We start from the raw sequence: 24,377 nt of genomic DNA, 5'->3' as shown, positions 1-24,377 counted from the left end.
GTATCACATCACAGTGTCCCAGCATCCCTAGGGCCACTTCCTGTATAAATCTCATCGATCATAGTTGAACTTAATTACATTCATGAATATAACATCCAAAATGGTATTACGTTAGTAAAGCAGAATCCAAATAGTTTGTGTCGGATGTAACAGAACCTGAAATTAAAGAAGCAAAACTCTGGAGTTGCTGTAAAAAAGCTATAAGAGATTTCCTGCTATAAGATTGTTAATGTTTTTGAATGAATCCCATCTCAAAGCAAGCACCTCAAACAGGAATTCTGTTTGCTAGTTTTCCCAATTCTGTATGTTGGGCAGTATGAATCTTTTTCTGTTTCCAAGAATTAAACACAGAAATATTGATTCCCACTACTTTCAGAGATGTAGGCTCTTCCTTTGACTGCAGGTGTTGCCTTTAGGAGTATGACTTTGTCATCACAATGGTGATGAGTGTATGCAAACAGTGTCACACTTTCAGCCAGAGGCCTTAGTGAAACCCACACTCACACCCTGAAACCACAAACACTTGTAGAAACAGCCTAACTTAGATGTGGGGACAGATATAGCGAGCGGCTGGTCATTTCTCCTATATTTGGCATTTCCTCTCAACGTTTTCAACTTGTTTTCTCTTCGCTTGCACAATGCCTCCCATTCTGTGACTCTTTGTGCCTCTTTCCTTGTTCCTGATTTGGTTTGCTGCTGCTCTAAATATATATATTTTTTTCCACTTTTCAGTAAATGAACCTTTTGTCAGTGAGTCTCTGACAGTAAATATCAACACAGCACTGTTTTTATTTATAGAGTGATTACCCTCGGTTTAGCCATAGGATATACTTTGGTGATGGTGAAGTTTGAAGAGCAGGAAAGAAATCTCAAGTGCGTGTATGAATTCTGTTAAACACAAGTTCTGTGGCTTTAATACTACAATAATCAGAATTATTATTATTATAAACCATGTCACACGTACAGTATGTGGCTAATTATTTGAACCCTCTTCTCTGCTGGTTCTGTAATTGAAGGCTGTGAAGTATTGACTTTTATCATCCTGCGCTGCTGACCAAGGAACTGCAGCAGCATCAGCCAGTGTCTGGCACAGCTTCCAGTGGCCTGTAAGCAGGGTTTTTCCTGGCTCAAAATAGGGCCTCGGTGGTGGACCACCCGTGCAGATCAGTATGCGGAGCATGATTGACTGAAACTGTTAAGGGATTGGTTAACGCTTTGGTGGTCCATGCTGCACATCTGTCGATGCACATCAGCTTCCTTTACATTGTGACAAAGACAAGGAAGCATTTGTCCATATTTATTTATGATATGAAAGCATGTTACATCAGGTATAACTGGTTGGAAACTTCGCTGTCAGTTCTTATTCTTTGTCTATAAACTGTGAGAAAATGGCAGCGTTGCTGATGTGTGTCACTAACACTCGGGTGTTAGTGACACACAATTCATAGATGGTAAAATAATGGTCAGATACACCAAAACAACAACTTATAATTCATAATGAAACAAAAACACAAACGAATGTGAAAGCGGCACGTTGCAGAGGAAATGTGCTGGCCTGTTTCATGGCCACGAGCAGTGACTTCCTGGACGCCATGTAAACTGAGATGGGGCCGGACCTCACGTCTGGGGACCCCAGGTTTGTGAACCAATGGGAAGAGAGTTGGGTCCCCAGACATGAGGTGGGGAGCTTCCATGGGCAGGCTACCTCTTTCCAAATGTAAATGTATCATTGTGCATGGTGTGTAGAATTAGGAGGGAAGGTGTATTACAGTCACAGAGCTGTGGAGCACAGTAAAAATCTTAATTACTGCACCCTGGATACATACACAGGCCTGTTCAGCCCATAAAGGTACAGTTGTACATATATGGAATTAGTATGTTATTGGAACATTTGGCAGTAGGGTTTGAAGCAGCACCACCCGTCACAGCTGAGCTCTGCACAGACTCTGTCAACATGTTGGGAAGTCAGGTCATCCAGCAAGTGGAGCCTTTTTTGTTCAGACAGTTTTTAGATGGCTGTTTCCCTCCACGGACTGTGGCGGGGTTGTCTGTGGCTGGCCGTCTGGAGGGAGGCAAGGGGAGCTGTGGTTTATGGTTGCATGTTGGGATTTATTGGCTGGGTTTACACACACATGCACAAACATGTGAAAAGGTACACATCAAACTGTTTCAGAAAGGTCCAGCAGACACATTGTTATTTTTATATTCAGGTACACACACACTGTACATGAAAAAGGCCCTCTTCTTCTTTGCTCACTATACTCGTAGTCTACAGTCTGCACTCCCTACAGGCGTGTTTTACATGAAACACGCAGTCCCACATTTTAAACAGAGTAATAATTCATTTCAGAGGTCATAAAGAACTACAGGCTGACTCGGTGAAAACCACCCCGCACTGTTGCAGCGACAGATTCTGCTGTCTCTGTGGGGTTTCAGGGCTATATGTGAATCCCCGGACTGCTGTGGAGGACACTGCCTGTGTTTTCTCTCCTCTGACAGGTGGCACGGTGCCCAGAAACTCCCTCTGTGGCACTGCAGGATGGAGCCAGCACTGTCCTAAGCTTGGATGCTCCCGCTGACACTCAACCCCAACCAACCAGGGTCAGACAGAGCTATTTGCCATTGTTTGCCTTTCAGGTAAAATCAGATATTGTGTGGTCCCTGACGATTCCCTTCATGTATTGTGGCAGCGTAGCCTTCTGTGTAGACTACAACGAGTCATGTCTAGGCAGAGAAACAATTTCCTTGTGTTTCTGTGGGGTTTTACTTATGGTAACTATCTATAAAACCTGCAGAGAAACATATATAATATAAAAATACAGTGGGATCCAAAAATCTACTGTATAACACATCTGCTAACGTACCTTAAAACTGCTCTGATCAATATTTTCCTGTGTGTTTGTGGTTTAATCAGACCTGATTAAGCTATTGTCGTATTTTCATTCAAATTTTGTTGAATTCTACTTATGAAATGCACAGGTGTGCTCCTCGATTGTGATTGGCTGAGCCACGTTCAAAGCTGTAGTCATGTACACACACCTGTGACAAGGCAAGAGAAACCCCGTCAGTAATGGCCCCTAGAATCTGTCTCATGCAAAAACTACAACCAGTTGAAGGTGGTGTTGCAATATTCTTTCCCCATGCAATGAAAACCACCTGTCCAGAGTCAAACAGCCCAGGGTTAGGGTTAGCCCAGTAAAAAGAGAAGTGCTAACATAATTGATCACTACTTCAACAACTGCACAACTAATTATGAGATCCAGATACATGTTAATAATCAGTCCAACCTTAAAGCATGCTTTACACAGTGTGTTCCTTAACAACTGTTCTGCAAAATGTTGCTGTAGAAATGTAGAATGGTCAGTGGAGGACTGACTGTTATTTTTTTGTTGTTTTCTGTTAATTTTATGAAACTTTGTCAGGTACATGTAGTAAACATTTTATAAAAGTAAAGCGCTACACAAGGCCGTGGTTCACACTGGTTTAGAACAGGGTTTTAGTGCTGCTTAGCGTTCTGTAAAGCAGTGTTGATAGAGGTAAAGTGCTTGACCTGTTTTAAGCATGACCTTCCATAAATGGTGAGTTTTACATACACACAACCTTTTGTCATGCTGCAATTACACAGCAGTTCACACAATAACAAGGGATGCAGTGGTAAATAAAAAAGATGGGTTAGGTAGGATCTTCTGTTGGTGATTATAATACAGTAAGTCAAAAAGCAACAATACGAACAAAACACTTTCAATTTCAGAAAAGCAGTAGTTTGTGCTTTTTCCCTTAAAAGACCCTTTCTTTCCCGCCACAGGTTTATGTTGGCTTTTGTCGGTAAACACTACTTTGCAAACAAATGGTGGCTAAACCGAAATCGGGCCGATCCACCCTCTATATCTGCATCTTTAAAAATAGCCCCATCATTTCTATTCAGCCCTGCTAAATGTTAATGTATTGTGTAGCTGGAGGTACAAAATGAGTTCACAGCGTTGGGCTTAGAGAAAAGAGGACAGCGTTATCTTTTTGTTTTCATCCCTCTCTCGTCCTGCGTTCCTAACAAAAAGAAATATTGCTGTTGAGGAAACGTGTTTGGTAGCATGATGTTCGCAGTGTGACAAGGCCATGCAGACAAGGCCCAGCTGCACAGAGGCAAACCTCCCCTGTGAATGAGCTCGACACTGGCGGCTCTGTCACCTACAGAAAGGCTGACAAGTGGAGTAAGACTGATTTACTGAGCCAATATTAGTCTTCATGTCGTACTCAAAAAAATATGACAACAAACCAAAATATGTTGAAAGCAATAACCACCTTTATTTTCAGCAGATTTAGGCCTCAGTAAACAGTCATTTCTCATCAATGGCGTGAGGTGTGTGTGTGAGGTGTTTGTCATAAAAACATAGGATAACAAAAATATTCTCAGTCTCTCCTTGCACAAGTTAAATGTTCGATGTTAAATATACCCAGATATTTGCTGTGAACAACCAGGGGCAATTTGCAGCTCACATCAAATTATTGTCTTGCAGTGATTATGTTTTTCTGTGTCAGTTATGGCTGTGACCAAACATTTGCACCATATCGTCACCATATTACTAAGGCCGTTCATGCCTAGTAATGCATGTATTACTGGAAATATATATAGACAGGAGTTCAGCGAGTCCGAGCAGTGGTTTAAATAGTGAAATAAAAAAACGTTTCTACTCACTTTTATACATTAAGAACCACTTCAAAGTCAGAGCTCTGTTTCCAAAATGACTTGGGTCCTGATCACAGCTATTAACCGTGCTTATTTCTGTTACTATATTATATTTCATAACAGTTAAATCCAATATGGGAAGATTTTACCACCCATTGTGGGAGGCAGAGTTCCTAGGTGTTTCCAAAAACCAAATAATTATACAATACAGGATTATTGTATTTTCTGGAAAACTATTACACATTCAAATCCAGACCACCAAGAACTGAGTTTTCTACATACACAGTACAAATCTGTGGCACAGATTCACAGTGCACTGTACTGTACATGTTTCCCTTTTAACTATTAATCAGTTAATCAAGAAAATAATCAAAAAATGAATCTATCATGAAAATAATCATTATTTTCAGCTGTAGACCAAACGTTCTGACACTTAAACCAAACCAAAGTTGTGATATACAGTCAAAAACTGTTTATAGGAGACCACGAGTGGCAATTCACTGTGGGTGCTCATGAGATCTTTGCAGGGTGTGTGGATTATTTATGGCAGATTGAGGGTCAGTTTTATATAATGTATTACTGACAATGAGCCGGTTTCAAGTCAATCTCATACTCATTTCACCATGAAGAAAATAACTGACATGATGATTGTTGAAATACACACATTGTAGGGTTTTGCACATCATACGAATAGCTTAAAGGCAATAAATATATATTAGCCACATTGAGCGCATCTAAATAGCAAATAACATTATGTTGCTGGTCATAAACACACAGTATGTACGTAGAAACACTTATTACTTTAGGTTGATTTTTATCATGTGTTAATCTTTTCAGCTCTCTCTTTACTGTCATAGCCTGCAGATGCAAGCAGACAGGAAGTGTAGATGTGGTTGTCAACAGGGCTCTGAAATTACTTAGTGATAAAATAAATGCAAAAGCAGCTGACAAACGAGTGCTTAACAACCCTGACACTGTTTCGTTGTTAAATAATGTTTGCCTTGGTTGCTAAAAGCTGCTAATATGACATTGGCTGCTAGGGCTAGAAAAGCTAATATGTGGACATTTCCCTTTCTCCTAGCCCTCCAACACAAAAGTAGTCTTTGTTCACTTGCACTGTATTAGGATATTTGTAAAGCAAGATGAGCTGGTCGATAATGTAAAAATATAATTAGCTGCAGTCTCTAAAAGTAGTTAGAGTAACATTAGCTGCTAACTGTAGGTAATCAGAAGGGTTATTATGAGGGCATTTGTTTCAACTAACCCTTGGAAAGAAAATATTCTGTTGTATGAATATGAAGAATTGACTTATCAAGATAAACAGCTGGTAGTGTGAATTCTCCATCCACTTATAATATAGCTATAAGAGCACCAGTCAAATGTCAAACGAAAGAAAATCATGTGGAAAAAGTGATGGATGATTTCAGCTTTTTTTTTTTGTTCCACTTTTTCATGCACATAGAAACAGGGGATTGCATCAGTAGCTCACCTGGTTAACTGTGTACCACGTATCGAGGCTGAGGCCTTACCGCAGCGCCCCTTTGATACATGTCAGCCCCTCTCTCTCCTTGGTCTTTCCTGACACTCCCCACTGTCGCTGTCAAAAGTAAAATTAAAGGGTTGAAATGCCAAAAATAATAATAACAATAATAACAACAAGTGGTTAGAAACATACTTAATACTGGGTGTGTGTGTGTGCAAACTTGCAGGTAGTGTAGTAGATTGATAATACTGTGAAAATGATGATGGCCTGTAGCTCAGAGCTGTTTTAGTTGTGACATTTGTGTTTGGATAATTGTCTCAGTGTTGTTTCAAATGCTTTATTGACTGGGATAAAATTGTCCATCATGAGCCTTAATCCAGAGATTTCAGTGTCAGCGCTGGCTTTCACATTCCACTTTCAAATGTCGAGTCCTAGTCACAAGGACTCTCTGTTGCCTGGTGCAGGATGGACACCCTGGGCTCTCTTCCATTCCCCTCTTAGCTTCCTCTTTTCACACCCGTCCAGATGAGCGGCTGACCGCCTGCCTTCATCCCGCCGGCTGGTATTCCCTCAATGCTCCACATGTTTGCAAGCTTTCAGCCTGCTGAGAAAAGTCAGTTAGTGTAGCTGTGTGTGTGTGTGTCTGTGTGTGTCTGTGTGTGTGTTGGGGGGAGGCATGGCATAGAAGAGCAGAGAGTGATGTCAGAGTTGCCTGGACTTGTTTCAGCCGGACCCCTGGCAGGAGCATGAACACTCTCACTGTGGTGTGTGGACATTCTCCAGAGCTGCTCTTAAAAACCGAATGCCTGTGCCTCTTTCTCTCTCTCTTTTTTTTTTTTTTCCACGCGGGTCCTTATATGTTTTCAGATTTTCCAGGGTTTTCTCAGAACGCAGCAGCAATAGCGTTCCACCTATGCTGGAAAATGAGACCTGAATGGGTAAACTGTGTTTTAAAAATATGAAATAACCCCCTCTGCCCCCTCTCCCGGTCAAATTAAAACACCGACCACTCGCCCTGCCCCTCTACCTCTCACCGCTTTGCCAGCTGTGCAGCCTGAGACCGCTGCCAAAAGAAACACAAGCTTACGTCAACTTCCAAATAAGGAGCTGCTACTTCACTTTGACCTGAAAGAGAGACACTGGAGGGGGGGTGGTTGGGGGGGTGTGTATGAAAGAGGTGGAGATAGACGGGGAGAGAGTGTCCCCTCCTCCTCATTCATACGCATAATATACTCAGCTACCTGTTTGTCAGCCCAGTGCACGTAGAGCGGAGACTCGATTACCCCTCTCTCTTCTCCGTCACTCTCATTCATCCTTTCTCTCTCTCTCCTTCCCTTCACCTCTCTCTGACTGTCTCTGCTCTCCCTGTTTCCAGTCATTCACAATAGGAGGACAATACTACCTGCTACCAGGTAAAAAAAAGAAATGCCATTGATATCTTTTTGTCATCTGCAGTGATTTTGACGTGTGTGAGGTGATGTTAGTGACGTGATGTGAGGGCTGGGGGGGGGGGGGGATTTTCTCCATTCAGGTCTTTGTTGTTGCAAAAGGCTGCTTCATCAGTGAGGCAGTGAATGGTGGAAAAAGCAATAATCATACTCTGAGCAACAGAGAACATTTGAAATGAATATTTTAGCCGTTTTAGGCAGATGCAGACAGCGCAGCTTCTGCAGTGAGGGTGTTTGTGCTCGTGTGTGTCTGCGCGTGTGTCTGTGTGTGAATGAAGGAGAGGGAGAGTGCATATAGTGAGTAGCTCGTGGGCTGTGTATGTATTAAAGCTCGCAGCTCAGAGTGAGAGTGAATGAGCTCCCTGTGTTGTGCATCCAGCCTCCTATGCTTGGCATGTCCTCCTGTGGACAGGGGAGCACTCCCAAGGCACACACACACACACAGACAGAGGGATGGCTGTGCATGCGCTGACTCCCAGAGGGCTCTCCTCCTCTGTCCCCAGAGAGCGCCGCTATCAGGCTGCTGATGAAGCTGCGGTTTCTGATTTGACAGCGTTGCTAATGCTCAGCTGACATGGTGGTGGAAACACAACAACAGATGAGGACGTTCATGGCGTTGCTTAGGTCAGATGCAAAATGATGATTCAGGATGGTGGTGAGATAAATCCAGATTAGCACGTTGTTTTCATTGTGTTTTATCAGAAAATTGTTGATGAAATTTCTACTTTTCTCCTCAACATCCGGATGCTCTGAATGCCATTGTTTCAGTTGGAACCTCATTTTAGAAATCAGTTATATTTAAGGCATATTTTTACACATAAATGTGTTTTATTTGTGTTTTGGAATACTGCACTTTTTTAGTTTAACAGGTGAAAAACAACAAAGGAAGGGTTTAAAATTGTGTTTGTGGCTGAGTGGAGAATGGTCCAGTGTTCTTTGTCATCCCCGTGCACGCATTTTCCTTTCTGGTTCCCCCTGAAAGAACGGAGGAGTACGTGTATAGTACAAATCCAAGTCTCCCAAAGTATTGATTTTCTTTTGAGATGTGCACCAGTCTCTCTACAAAAAGCTGTAGCTTCTGTGAGGGAGGCACCTTCGCCTGCCTCCCTCTCTCCCTCTCTCTCTCTCTCTCTCTCTCTCTCTCTGTAGTCGGTGAGGATGCTGGAAGATAAATTTAGCCCTCCAGCTCTCCTTCCATCTGCTACCACATGGTTTAGGGCCGTTACCATAGGAACCACCGCTGGGTGCCCATTAGTGTGAGAAGAGGAAATTGACAAGATTTTTAAAAAGCCGTTTATACAATATTCTCTTTCTGTGTGGTGTGTGAATGGATGCAGCATTTCCCAAGTTTATATAAGAGAATTGTGTTTAACTTATCTCGAGGTGCACTCTGCAGACTGTAACTGTAATTGTATGCCCACACTGCACAGATTTGTAGATTTAAATTGTGCCACTGTACACTGTAGTTTACAGATTTGAGTAGCCTGTTTACAGACTAAATACAGCGTATATTTGTTTTGCACACATTGCTTATATCACAGCCTAATGCCTGAGGAGACCCATTCAGCAGTGTTTCTCTCTGTAGGCTAATGTTCATGGCAGACATTAGCAGGAAAAGCACAGGTACAATTAGTTGAACTAACGATGCCTGCTTTCCCTTTAAGCGTGCCAGTTCCATGAACCTTCTGTTGTGCCCTCTCACTCACTGGCATGGCTTTTACTGGACCACTTAAATGCGATAAGCCAAATATTTTTTATAACCTATGTCAAAATGTCTGCTGAGATAAAGGCCCATTGGGGTTTTTTTTGGAAAGGATGTCCAACGACTGTGCGGAAAACAGCATTTAGCATTGCATGCCCGTAACATTGTCGGACTCATGATAGACAAAAAAAGACCACAGACGGGTGTGTAATGCTAGTAGCAGCTAATGTAGCCTCAAACTGCAAGCCTCAAGCACAGAGGAGGAGATTTTATAAGCTCATTTCTCTCTAACTCCACACACCCCATTTTTATCATTTTCAGACTTGTAGACTTCAGCCCCAGCCAACGCTGATTCAAGAGATGTCAACTGAGAACATTTATCAGACATCACAGAGCTCCCTCTGGAGCAACAAAGGGCTTTTTACAACTTTTTTTTTCACATGTGCAGTCGTACTCAACACCTATAAACAGACTTTGATATGTAAAATTGGTGGAGTTTCCCTTTAAGAAGAGACGTACTGATTTATGATGAATAGTTGCTGTAGAACAACACTGATATTCAGTTCTTACTCAACATGTAGTCATTTGCCTTACAGCTGTCTGCCTTTAACACTGAGAACATCGCACCTAGACATGTGTTTTCTAGCTAAGGCTTACAGCGGCTTCACAGAGGCTGAGAGCCAAGGACGGGGGAAAACAGGATCCATGTAGAGAGAAGGCCTGCTACGTTCATTTGCACTACGAGAGGCAGCACTAATGAACAGTCCTTGGTTCACCCTGGGACAAATGTGACACACATGCATTGCATGATTTTAAAAATATGTCACTTGGTTTAAGGTGCCATTTCTATACTTCAAGTGCTCCATCTGAAATTTATTTCACTCCACTCACTGTCACCCACATGCAGAGTATGCGGGCGCTCAGAGCGTCTCACAGTAAGACAGCTGAGTTTCTGACTCTCCTGCAAAAGCTCTTAGTCCAGTTTTAGTCAGACACTACCTGTCTGACCTACATTTAGCACTTACTAGTCTCACAGCAAGACACATATCTAAACGGTCTTCTGCAAACTGCATAAATCATATTCCTAGATATTATTCCTGCTTTTTGTTATAAAGTATTGCTTTAATATCCATCCAACACTGGCATGTATACTGTTCCCACAAGTTAAGCCAAAGATGGTTGTCAACCTGTTATCAGTCATTTGGAAATAATCCAGCATCTTTGCCGTCTTCCACCAGAACGTGGGTGTAGAAACCAGCTGGTCAGTGCGTGGGATGCCTTGTTTACTGTTTCAGTAAGCTGGCACAAAAAAACACCGGGAGTTTTCTTCAGTATCTCAGTCACCTTGTGTGTGCACTCACAGCTCACAGCCATCTCTCGGCTTCACTCGGCTTGGCCTTTTTAAGTATCTATAAATCACAGTTGATCAGTGAAAATGAGCCATACGCTGTAAAGTAATGAAGCAGGTAGAGCCATTCACATGTGCTGTAATGCTGTAGTTTTGTACTTTAGCACTGTCTGAGGAACATCATTTTCAAGGAAGAGTGGTCTGATATTGGATGACACAACATGTCAAATATGCAGCATTAATTACAGCATCTTAACACACTGTCAGGTTCATATGCCACAGTCTCTTAGTTAATTATGCAAAGAAAACTTCAAGCAAAGCAGTTCATTAAGAGCTAAAATGAAAAAGGTGCTTCTGTGACAACTAATTTTAATAGGAATAATTATGTTTTACTGAAGTCTTATTCATTTACTGGTGGAAATGATGTAACTCCCTCTATAAGCAGTAGGATCTTGTATCTCCATCTTCATTTGGCATCTTTTTTTTTTTTGGGTCTGTCTTTCAGCAGGAAGATGGGCTCATTTTTTAGGAGTGGGTGTGCAATGTAATATAGTGCTGTCCAACAGAAAGACATTGCAGTCCATGGCTTTGAAATAATGAATGCATGGTTGATTAGAAATCATTGAAGACCACAATTTCAAATTATGCTGTTACTGAAATGTTCCTGTCACAGTCTTGGGGAACGTTAAAGGAATCATCATTTTTACTCGCTTCATGCTTATATATGTTTATGCAAAAAACATTACATAAACCATCCTAATTTAAAAGTGTTCAGCAGCCGGGGGAAAGTGAAAGCTGAATGTTATGACACATACAGTGATTATGTAAGACATGAAACATAAATATCCATATTTAGCGAGGAGAAGAGAGTCAGAGGGTTATCTGTGTCTCAAAACTGAATTATATGCACTATTCCATGTAATGAGTTGTTTGTCTTCACAGATCTTCCTGTTGAGAAGACAGAATTGAAGAATCATATTTTGAACTGAATCAGCTGAACATCAGAGTGTGTGACTGGCTGATTCATGATGGGATGCTTCACGTCAGCATGGCAGAGGACGTCGTCCACAGCGCGTGATATATCACAGCTGCGTTCTTTGACTCTATAAAGTCTTAGTAACACAAGTGAAAATTATGAGGTCTGACCGTCAACTATAGTGGATGTAATTTGATAGAACTCTACCACATTAAACTGAGTAGCCAGTTAATGATTTGGCTTGAACTCTGTAGCCTGACACAGGCAGACGCACCCCACGTGTCTACCTGAGGCTGTCCTTCCATTTTATGGAGACCTTGCATAGTCGCCTGGCGACTGGGGAGCAGTCCGGAGGTCAAGAACATTGTCAACCAGAGTCTCCTCACCGAGGCCTGCAGCCTAAGTCTCCCTCCCAGCCCCGTCAGCAACAGCAAACTGGCTCCCCAAAGCCCCATGGCACACTACAGCAACCCAAACAGTCCAGAAGACAGCATCCTGAACGTAAGCGTCTCAGGCACCAGCGGCAGAGCACTGACTCAGATACAGTGCTGGAACACAAACATGAAGCAACAACAACAACAACAAAAGAAACCACAGTTTCTAGTTTGTCACCAGGCGTCCCACCTTCCTCAGCAGGTGGTCCAACCCAGTCTAAACCAGAAACCCAAGAGGGCACCCCAAAACAGAAACGAGAGCGTAAGCCTCAGAGACCAGGAAAATATGTCTGCACGTATTGTGGCCGTGCGTGTGCAAAACCTAGTGTCCTACAGAAACATATTCGCTCCCACACGGGTGAAAGACCCTATCCTTGTGCCCCATGTGGCTTCTCTTTTAAGACCAAGAGTAACCTGTACAAACACCGCAAATCACATACCCACAGGGTGAAGGCAGGTCTGGCACTTGGGGAGCCAAGATCTTTAGAGGAGCAAGTCACTGAGTCAGAGGATGAAACCAGACAGCTGTCATCAGCCTCTTCCCATCCAGAAAGACAAAGCAGTGCAGCCTCAATCAAGAGTCATGAAACAGACAGGGCCAAAGACTGCACTGCAGGAAATGATGACTCCTACGCGGTGAAAAAGAGATTGGCCCTGCGTCTGAGCAGAGGAAAACATGGTCCTCAAGATTCATCTGATGATAAGACCTCGTCTCTAATTTTAGGCAGTAAAGGCAGTACAGAATCTGGCTATTTCTCTCGCTCTGAAAGTACTGAGCAGTCACAGGACAGTCCCCCGAACACAAGTGCCAAAAGCTATGCAGAGATCATCCTCGGCAAATACGGACGTCTCGGACACCTACAGAGGATGTCTCGTCATCATAACCAGCAGCCCTCTGGTCAGAAGGACAAAAGCATCCCATTCACAGTGCCCAAGAAGCAGGTCATTGACCATATTACCAAACTCATCACGATCAACGAGGCAGTGGTGGACACCAGTAAAATTGACAGTGTAAAACCAAGGAGATTCTCACTCTCCAGAAAGAATAGTTCAGAGTCTCAAAAGAGTTCGTCTTTGAAAGAACCACTCATTCACAGTCCTAAAGCTGGAGATCTGGGCTATAAAAACAGTGGCTCCATCACCATGGGAGTTCCATGTGAAAAATTTCATCACCAGTCCCTAAATGTGGAGCAGCCAGCTGGCCAAACATCGACCGCCCCTCTGGTGAGAAGTCACTCAATGCCATCTGCAGCTAGTTCATTTGATGCTTCCAGTGGTGGCCACAGTAAATTCCGCCAAAGTCAGTCCTTTGATGAACGACAGCCTTCGGAAATGCAGGCATCCCGTCGTTATGGGATGCTAAGACGGCAGCCAGCTATTGAAATCCCACTTGGTGCCGAACCTACAAAAGAGGAACACGAGGGTTCTCATTCATTTTACCCTGACAGCGTAACCACTGTGCCTGACCACAAGCAAAGTCAACCCCAGCCATATGAGTGTGAGGCCTGTGGCACTGGATGCAAAGATTGGGAAGGTTATAAGAAACACAAGCAAAGCCTGTGCTCAGCACATCATCCTAGAAATGAGGTGGTAATTAGTCAAATGGAGTTCTCACAGCTAATTAACCATGCAGTCAGAGCAGGGGCTTCGGCGGTGCGCAAGAGGAGGAAAGAGGAGAGTTTTGAATTTGATGACCCCTCTTCTCCATCATTACCCTCTCCTGCCCTCCTGTCAGGACAGGGTAGAGATGAAAGCAGTGTAACGTACGAGGGCCCCAGAAGACCCACACTGCAAACCTGTTCAGTAATTCAACACACCAGTTCATTTGAAAAACAAGAATCTTTGTGCAGTGAGAATCAAGGTGCTGAGGCAACAAAAAACTCTCCACCTCCTGACGAATATCAGCTGGTGCCTCAGAAACAACCCCAACAACAGTCGACAAAACTAGCGACCCGAAAGCTGGTGCGCCAACACAATGTGCAAGTTCCAGAAATACTGGTGACAGAGGACTCCAACATGAGCACAGAGACTTCAGTAGAGCCAACCTCTATAGCAAAACATTCAGAGAAAGCTGATGAATTTCAGTGGCCGCAGAGAAGCCCCTCTCTGGCCCAGCTCCCTATTGAAAAGCTTCCTCCAAAGAAGAAGCGCCTACGTCTAGCTGAGGCTGCCCAGTCCTCAGGGGAATCCAGTTTTGACTCTATATCTCTGCCCCGTAGCCCTAGTCAGGACAGTAGTGCGTCCTATGCATCCAGTCGTTCCACATCCTTTGAGGAACCAAACAGATCAGACATGGACATAGCAACATCGTCACCACTGAGGAGATCAAGAGCTCCTCACATGCTAACGGTGCCTGGAGTGCATCATCACAGAGAGATGAGGCGCTCAGCATCTGAACAGGCACCTCACGACCCACAACCAAGCGTCCTAATGGCTGAGACCCGCAGCAAGTCCTTTGACTACAGCAGTCTGTCCCCTGAGCGCTCCGCAGTGGGCTGGAGGGAAAGGAGAAAATGTCTCCTTATGAGACACACTGCTGTCAGAGATCCAGATGAGGAGGAGGAGGACCAGTGTACCATACCGAGCCGTAGTCCTGAACATGTCACAACTAGCACATCCTCTCAAGCAAGCCCCACCTCTGTGTGCTGCAGTAGGTCCCCTGCTTCTCCTTTATCAGGTGACACAGTCTTGCGTAATCCAGTTAGATCTCAGTGCAAAGAGACCTTCTCTCAGTGGAAGCTTAGTCAAAATATTCAGCTAACAGGCAACACAGAACTCTCTCTAACTCACGGTCCCTCTGTAGAGCCTGTAAAAGAAGAGGCCTCACACATCCATACAGGACAGCCCCCTCCCCAAGCCCCACAGCCCTATCCTACGCATGGACCATCAGGGGCAGCCAGAGCTCGCTACCTCCCCATGTCCACAGGGCTGAAGCTGGAGATTCCCATACATGATGATTATTCAGACATTCGAGCAAGTCACTCCCACGTCCCAGACTCTGTCCCTCATATCACTTCCAGTCTGGAATTACTGAGGCCAGTCACATCTCTTTCAGTAGCGGTGCGTCTCCAAACAGACACCCTCACCCCAGCATGTGCCATATACACCACACTGTCTCAGTCCACCTCCCCTAAACCCCAGGAGGCAGTTGATGCTGTTACACACAACGTAGGCATTCCAGCAGCTGAATACAGAAACCACAGGAACACAAGTCCAGACTTTCAGTTGTGGTCTGATGACGGCCTGAGGCTATCAGGCTCAGGGGGCAACAAGCGCATGCTTTCCCCTTCAAACAGCATAGAGCTCCCCCTCGAGTCACAACAGCAGCAGAAACGAGTAAAAGAAGAAGAAGAAGAGAGGGAGGTGGGGTGTGTTGACAAGGCATCAGTGGGCGCATGCAATCAGGAGCTCACACGGGAGAATCAGCCATGTCTACCAGGTGTTTGTTCTCCCGTCACACATGTTGGACCTTCATTCCCCAGTCTGCTGTCCAGCACCTGTAATAGCTGGTGCTATTTGAACTACATTAAACCAAACCCTTCCACTCTGGATGAACAGAAGCCCTCAGTGTATTCATCGTGGTCCACGAGCAGCTATGACCCCAACCCACCTGGCCTCTCCAGCAAGATGGCTCTCTCTCTGCTGCACTGTAAGCAGAGGCTCAGTCCCTCTATCTACACCATATCCCCCATGTCAGCCAGGACAACTGAGTCAATGGAGCAGGAGGACAACAAAAGACCATGCTCCCCGGAGGTAATTACAGCACTAACCACTGACTATAATTGTCTCTTAATCTATATTATAATGTATTATTAGACTAATAAAAATGAAGAAGGACACGGTGGACTCAGAGAGGATACATGACATGCCCACACTGTTATTGTGTTTTACCTAAGTAATCCTGTAGTCCCCAAAGTCAGGTTAAACTGAGTCAGTGGTCAGTCATGACACACAAAGGCAAAAAAAAAAAAAAAAAACGTGCTTTAACAAATGCTTTAAAACACAACGTTCAATGAGAATTCCCAATTTTTGTCTCCCTGGGCATGCTGGAGCAGAATTGGTGAATTTGCCCATGTCTCTTTCGAGTGTAGGTCTACAACAGCCAGTCGAACAGCAAAGACCATGAGGGGACAGGGAAGGGACAGAAGTCAACAGATGACATCAGATCAAACAGGGAAGAGGTGAAGGATGATCAGAAGAAGAAGAAAGAGGAGGAGGAGGAGGAGGAAGTCCAACAACCTCCTGAAGTCTGGATATCTGAGGAGGGGTGAGTGTCACCCATAGCTCAGTGCTATGTAAAAAAAAAAAATTAGCAGATAACATTAGTTTTACTGGAGACATATCGTCTATATTTATATTGATGTACCTCATTACGTACAATGTTGAAGGCTTGCATCACATAGTGTGGTATGTTTTGGAAACTGTTGTCTGTCCACCATGTTGGAGAGGCCAAGGGTTGGCTGTCTGCACCAACAGAGCCCGTCTGTTTAGGGGCCGAAGCCAGGAAACTACCTAGCTTCCTCTGCTCCTGCAGAGATTCATTTATACAAACCATCACAGCCATTCACATGGAGTGACAACACCAGTCAAGTGCGTAGAACATCTACATATGGACATGTACATATAGCATTAGTCATAAAAGGCATCCTGCCATGAGGAATAGGGTGGGGCTGAAAAAAACATACAAATTGTATAAAAAGACAAGGAATATCATTAATCTCCTGATTGGAATAACCAGTGATGTGACTCAAAGACCCAAACGATTAATCGCTTTCTGAAATATTTGGCTGATAATTTTCTGCCGATTGATTGATCGATCGATTGATTGACTATCGTTGTATCTTTAGTTGCAGTGTTAAACTCTGAGGCAGAACAAGGTATGATATTGGGATTTATTTAGCCCTGGATTAGGCCTGTCAGGGTTAACACAGTGTATTAGGACATTAGATTTATTAGACTACTGTAGGTGCTTTTGGTAGTAAACTCAAACTCACTGTTATTAATTTAAAAAACATGACTAGATGATCACTATCTGGTCAAAATATATACTTAATCACTATGAGTGGACAGTGAAAGTCTTTTTTTATGTCATGCATAGAAAATACTCGTTTCTGATTGGCTGGCATGTAATGTCATGCCATGACATTTTAACCAGTTTTCTAAATCAGAGTGTAATACAGTATATTATTTGGTATATTAAAATAGAAGTAACCATAGCAACAGTACTTAATGCTGTATTACCAGCTAATAACTCTCACTGAAATGGACCTAACAATGTGAACAACACTGAAAAAGGGTTTATGACTTGAACGCAGCCTACCTTGTTATTCTTTGGTGAGTGGCAATAGCATGAGCACAATAACACATCCCAAGGTGTTTGGATATAGGAAATAATAGACTCAGTGGAAGAACCACAATCAGAAAGTCATTTAATCCATGTTGAAAAGGTAAAAAAAAAACGAGAAAAAACCGGCAATGACAGACTTATGTTACCGAAACTCTAAAGTGTGCAAACATGCATGGTTTGAATCTGTTTGGACACAGCTATGATATTTATTTCTCTTAACTGCAGCACACACACATCTTCTCAAATCAAATTTTAGTGAGGTTAAACCAGACACTCTCAGTGCTTTTGATACCCATCAAAAATAAACAGTGCAGCACAGGGATGCAGGGGGGTAGGGTGGGGGGGAGTGGGGGGTACAGAGAAATGCCATCTGTGTGTCTCTTTTTGGTTTGGGAGTGTGTCTGTGAACAAATCCCCGTTGTGACTCATGTTGACGCTCATCACAGCCTTCCTAAAAGAGTGAGTCATCCTCACGCCTGCTCGCTCTCTCCTTCTCCGTCTGTTCAGTCTGTCTGAGCCACAAAAAGACAAAACTGAGGCAGAAAGGTAGTCGAACGTTGCCTTTTTTTATTACTGGCATAGGGGGAAGGCAAAGGCACATAGACTAAGGTTTTGGGTGTGAATGAGTATTGCAAGAACAGCCTATGAATACAGCTGCTTAATGGCATAAGAGTGTAGTGTACGGGCATAGTGTTTCTCTTTCATTAACTTGAAAGTTTTCTGAGACGGTAAAAGCCACCGTTTATGATACCTAGAGAGTTTATTCAGCCGTGAAGCCTGTAGTGAAAATAGAAGAAAAAACAGCCGATTATAATCAGAACGATTGTTTGTCGTAGGAATGTGTTTTCATTTTCGGTGTTTTTTCATGCTTATTTGGAGCAGCAGCTGGTCTGGGCCAGGGTTTCCCTCCCTCTCTGAGCTGTTTTTATTGGCCGGCTGCAGCAAACCCCCGACCTTGGGCCACATCGTAGGCTCCCCCTTGTTTGGACTCAGTGGTAGTGTGAGCTGTGATGGGGTTATAAGGCGGTGGGGGGGTGCTTGGGGGGAAGAGGAGGAGGGGGGGGGGGGGGGGGGGGGGGGGGGGGTCTGGTTTTGGCTTATGAAAGCGACTCTGTTGAAGTTGAAGTGGGTGCCTCGCTGAGAGACCCTCAGTGTACATGGAGGGTTGGACCCCAGGCCCAGCTGCTACAGTGTGAGCTCACTGTGTAGTAGGGGCCAAACAGATAGTGCACTTACACTGGATAAATACAGGCACTAAAAAGCTGCTTACAGGTGCTAAAGGGCCCACGGCCTGTCTGTCAGCTCCGGTTACACTCATATTGATTGTCACCGTTGTCCTGAGAGGAGCAGCATCAATAGACAACTGACAGGGAAACGCTCTGAGAACCAGACTGAAACCTCTCGATCTCTTTACACCTACAGATCAAATGAGAAGTGTGGCGTTGTGCGTGGTGGAGATGGAGGCAAGTGTCAATGTGAGGACTGTGGATTCCGCCTTAAGGAAGCCAGTGTGCTGCAAAAGTGCACCAACCTCTCCACAGAATCCCCTCCACGTAAATGCAGTCACTGTAAGGTTGCTTTCGCAGCCAAAGGTGAGGACAGACAATGGAAAACACTGACACAGGTCTGTGATGCTTCTGTTCACTCAGTTCGTCACTTTCTCTTTTGTTCTTTCAGGGAATTTCACCGAACACCTGACATCTAAGCCCCGTGGAAAAGAAACCTGTTGTTACCCAGATGACACAGGTGAAGGTATGCTATGTTGTTTATCTTTATGTGTGACTGCGTTACACATGTTGCGCTTTCTTTCGCTGCAGCACTACCAGTAAACAATGGGACAAATTGGCAGTAAGACTAAACGGTGACGCTGTATCGAGCTGTGTTAATACAGCTGTGGTTTACATTGTGCCTCAGTGCCCTTGAAGGCTCTGCTGTCAGTCAAACGTGAACACTGGCAAACCTGCTGAAGGTCAGAGGAACATTTCTACTGTATCACCAAATGATAAAATGTAGAAACAGAATTTTTCACTCATTGCTTCAAACACAGTAGATTGAGTACATTGAATTATTGGCTTTATTTGAGTAATTTGAGTCTCATGAATTTTCTTGTTTGAAGACTTAGGATTATGCACTTTGCACTAATTATGTCAAGTTATATAATTAGTCTCTTTAAGAGTGAAACATAAACACAGCATAGCATGGTCTTGGGCGTACAAGTTAAAAGATGGAAGATGCGTGGGAGAAGGTTTGACGCGGGAAACGTGGGAGAGGCTCTCATACGTTGTAATGTACTCAGCTGATTGTGACTGGCCACAGCACAGCTCACTAATGCTCGCACAGTCCGATGTTATGTCCTGGACATTTACACACATTGGTCCATTGAGGAAATGGAAGATATTTAATGACCCAACATGACATTTCATGTGTTTCTACCAGAATTTTATGCTTGACAGGGTATTAAAAAAAAAGTCCAAATGAGTTTCGGTTGTATGATTAATTTGTTGAGTTGTTTTGACTAAAGAATGGAGTTGGTTGGTGGAGTAAAAAAAGTAAAGATGAAGCAAAATGTGTTGAAAAGTGGATTTTCCCTAACCTAGGTGTCTGTGAAGACCAATCAGTTCTCCCAGATAAACAAAAAGATCAGCAGTACTCTGATCTGGGGAAAGGTGGACATGATGAGGACAGCAATGCAAAGGACAAGGAAGGTAGATGTGAAGACAGCAGGTCCAAGCTGGCTGAAAGCTCTCACACTGCCCCCTCTGACAGTGAGGAACCTCATTCAGGAGGCCAGCCGATGGAGCCCGAGCCCAGCCGATCGCTGACACTCACCCCCAAGGACTCTACCCAGAAGAGCTCGGCCAGGACCAGGAGGGCCCTGTTTGCCCGCAGACGCCTCGACGCTTCAGCTTCGGTGTCCTCCAGAGGCTCCCATTCTCCTAGTACTCAGTCCCTGACTCCACGAAGGGAGCTGTCTCCACCTCCTAGCGCTTCTCCCAGGCCTCGCCAGTCCCCCGGTCCTCCTTCCTCCCTCTCCCCATCCGGTTGTCATGTCTCCACCTCTCCACTGAGGCCAGTCTCCCCCCTTAGAGGTCTTTCTCCTGTAATAGTCCAGCCCCATGGATCGGACTCCTCTGGGCCTCTGGGCTCCCTAGCAGACACCTCTGCTCAGTGTCTTCACCCATGGGACCGACCGTCTACAGCAAGACTGGTGAGTTCCTTCAGCTTTGGCTTCCAAAAACATGATGTAAACATCTGTTTTAATATTCTACAAATAATAGCCATTATTTTTTTCTTTGTTTGTTTATGTTATAGTCTGGATTTCGCTGTGTTTACGTTGTGTGTATAATTAACGCTGGTCGAAACGTGGCTTACGTTCAAACCACAGTCTTCACTCACCTGTGACTTGATCCATCTCTGTTAGTTTAGCCTACAGTTTTAAATAAATCAGCTTTTGGCTTACAAAGCTAATCTTGTGTGGCTCAGTTAAATCCCAGTAAGTCAACACCTAGAACAAATATAGATAGGCTGGTACATATGAGGTTATTTTAAAGTCGCACATTTATTGGAAAAGGAAGGAAAGGCAACTCTCTTGTTTTATATCAGTCAAACCAAGCCTGCAGCTCCCAGCCTTAAAATAATGCAGGAGAGCTCCCAAATAGACACAACATGTTTTCCCTGGGCAGCCGCTGATAAAATGAGAAGCAGGCCGATCGTTAAATACCAGAGATTGGAACCACATGTCCACGTCGAAAACACCGTGGGTGAATATGTCAGTTCACCCTAATAAAATAAAATAAAATAAAATAAAATAAAATAAAAACACTTCTACAAACTTGTGGTGATGTTATGGTGTAACCTCACCACTTCCTCCCCACACTAATATAGGTCTCATAGGAGTAGATACTAATTCACATTCTCTACAGGGCAGTTGTGTCCATGTTAGCTACAACTGTAAACTGTCCACTCATTTTTAAATGCCTAAATATTTGATGGATCCATGTGTGACCTGATGTAACCCTGCTACACTTGACTTTCTTTATGTCCTTTCTCACGTAGATTTTCGGAACACACACATGTATTTTGCTTTTATTAGTCCGATTGTGTTTCAGCATTATTTTTCACACCATTGTAACACTGTAATTTCACCTGTAAAATGTTCCACTCAGTGTGTATCTTTAACAACCAAATGTAGGGGAAATCAAAAATTCAGAATCTAACAGGCACTAATTAATTCATTAGTGCCTGTTAACAGTTTTACTGTTGAAATCACACAGTTCAGTGTCCTCAGGCGTTTGCTGCCACAGCTTTACTTAGTCTGGAATGACCAGTAGCTTATGGTGGCTGATGTTAACTAACTCTAGATGGATATTAAGTTGGTATTGACAGTAAAACTCTCCCTAATTATTTGGGCATTAACACTTTAATCAAATCTCCAACTGAGGATCCTCACTTTAAAAGGTGGCCTCAAGCCGTCCACAGAGTCCTAAGTTGACTCTGTGGAAGTCCACAGAAAGTGCACTTGAGGCCCCGTATGGACCTGATGAATTTTGGATCTGGATAGCCCTCTGCCCTCGCAGACTTCCCAGGAATGTGCCCATTACTTCACTAAGTCTGCAAGTGTGGGAAAGTCCAGACATTTGGATTCAACCACAGTTCCTCACCAGGAGACATGTTTGTTGTTTCCTGTCTGTGGTCCCATTCCACTTGCTCTCAGGCAGGTTGCCTCATAATGATGTCTTTAAAGAGCAACCTAACAGCGGACTGAAAAGCAGTGCTTCTCTGAGTGTTTCACCACATTCATCTTCACTGTCGGGTCTTGTCAAAAGGGTAATTAGTTGCGCCTGTGACCACACCCAGCAGTGATGTGACGGTGTCCTGGGGTACACCTGAGACAAGGTGAGACTAGGATGCTCTTTGTTGCTCCTGTAGTTGGTTAGCTATGGCCAGAGTGACCTCTGTTTAACAAACGTTTCACAGCCTCTGTTTAAAAGGGATTTAAGAAACAAGTGAAGAGCCTGGACCTCTGACCAAACTGAGACACACAAACATGCTAAATGTTCTTGATGTAATATCCAGTGTGTTCTTTTGTTGCGTAAGACTGAGGCTTTTCAACCTCCAGAGATGAAAAATGTTTTTCACCACAGGTCAGTAACTCAGCACCTCTCCAGATCCTGGCTTTTATGAATTGTTTTCTCAGCACCAAGGCCAAGTAATTGTTGAGTCACTGCTATTGATGTGCAGCATTAACGGTTGTTAATCATTTAAATCTGCCTCGCTGACTTTCTGTCTCTACTGTATCCTGCTTCAGTCGCTGGTGTAGTGACCTAACTTCCCCCAGCAGATCCATTCAGGTTTTTATTTCATCTCGTTTTGTTGCAGTCAGTGGATGAGGTCGGTCTGATCCACATCACCCCACATCCCACGCGGCTTCGGGGAGCCCACAACCTCCTGAGTCATCTCCCTCTGCACTCCCAGCAGCCGAGCAGGGCCCCGAGCCTGCTGATTCCCATTGGGGGGATTCACATGATTCAGCCCAGGTCCCCCCTCCCTCTTTACAGCCTGGTGAGCAGCCCTGCAGCAGCCACGGCTAACCCCGCAGGTCCAGGGACGTCCTGGAGACTGAGTGACGCTTCGAAGGGAAGGTTCCCTCTGCTGCGGCGGCAAGACACTCTCAAAGAGACGTCGCCCGGTGGCAGAACCGACCCAGCGGACCCCAAGGCATCGGGGGAAATGTCTGGGAGCAGCCACTCTGACTCTCTGTCACACAGAAAGAGTCAAAGCCGCTTCAGCATCCAGCAACCATCGAGTCCCAGGACAGAGACGAGGCGTCCAGAGGTGAGCACAGACACACACGTTACAGAAAGGTGTGTTTACCCTGACAACACCCAAGGCCAAAAAAAGACTCCTTCCTCCCAGACACAGCTCTGATAGGAGGGAGGGTCTGAAGGGACAGTGCAAAAGACTGACGACCAGAGCCTGTGTGTGAAAATCCTGCAGCACGCTCTGGTTCAGACTCCGAGGACAAAAGGCAAGAGCACTTGAGCACCGCTTTTGAATGACGCTGTTATGTAATTATATGAATAATATATATATAGACACTATGTTAGATATGCAGTATGTTTTGTAAATCTTTTTTTACCCTCTGGTTTGATGTCATTGGTGTTAATTTATTTATGTGCTATTATGCAAATTCTGTACTATATGCAAAAGCAGCTGGAATGAAAATAGACAAAGTTTTAATCAGTTTCCCTATTAACCCCTTTGACAGCTCTAATATACTATTGCTGTGTTAATGTACTGTATTACCAAAATGGATATAGAAAGGTACTACAAATATTTATTCACCCCGACCAGTATTTTGAAGTGCAATTTTACGTCAAGATTGTGGTTTGAAATGTCATTCTTAAAGGCTGTGATTATTCTTCTTCTTATTATTTGTCAGTTGTTGTTTCTTTTTTTTCTGTTGTTGTTGTCGTCTTTGTTTGTGTTTGAAGAAGCAGGGTTACGATCACCTCCTTTTCTAAGATCTTTGAGAAAAGAAGTTTCAGATCAAGACATTTGGAGTGCACTGACAAATGATTTGATATCCAGAGGAAACCTGTTTCACCTACATGGTAGCTACGGTACAGTTTTTTTCATAAACAGATACATGTATTTTTGTGTTGTTGCTTTTATAAATGATACAATCACTGTCATTTTCATGTTTACCATTAAACTTCTCATTTTTACAGATTTATATTAAAACGGTGGTACACCTGTGTGTTTTTTTTGAGTCTGTTACAGCGACTGAGAAGTTTTCAAAATGTAAGTCAGTGACTGCCTGGACGGTTGGAAAGCCACATTTAAAAGTGACAAAATACAAAGCTGTAATGTGTGATTTGTAGTAAAAGGCTCTGGTTACCCAAACTCCAAAAACAAAAACCTTTTTTTGTAACTTATAAATGTGGTTTCTGAC

General features: G+C 43.8%; 1 protein-coding gene across 1 annotated transcript; it reads left to right on the top strand.

Annotated features, from left to right (window-relative positions):
- Positions 1-11,861: 11,861 nt before the first annotated feature.
- Positions 11,862-24,130, top strand: hivep3a (HIVEP zinc finger 3a). The gene is made up of 6 exons (XM_041053011.1): positions 11,862-15,828; positions 16,167-16,342; positions 18,845-19,014; positions 19,100-19,174; positions 20,020-20,630; positions 22,802-24,130. Exons 1-6 carry the CDS (start codon positions 11,950-11,952, stop codon positions 23,348-23,350), a joined length of 5,460 nt encoding a protein of 1,819 aa, XP_040908945.1. The 5' UTR covers positions 11,862-11,949; the 3' UTR covers positions 23,351-24,130.
- Positions 24,131-24,377: the final 247 nt, after the last annotated feature.

This window comes from Toxotes jaculatrix, chromosome 13, assembly GCF_017976425.1.
Source record: "Toxotes jaculatrix isolate fToxJac2 chromosome 13, fToxJac2.pri, whole genome shotgun sequence".
NCBI classification, from domain to species: domain Eukaryota; kingdom Metazoa; phylum Chordata; class Actinopteri; family Toxotidae; genus Toxotes; species Toxotes jaculatrix.
Note: the sequence above shows the minus strand (reverse complement) of the source record. Positions and strands in the feature narration are given on the sequence as shown.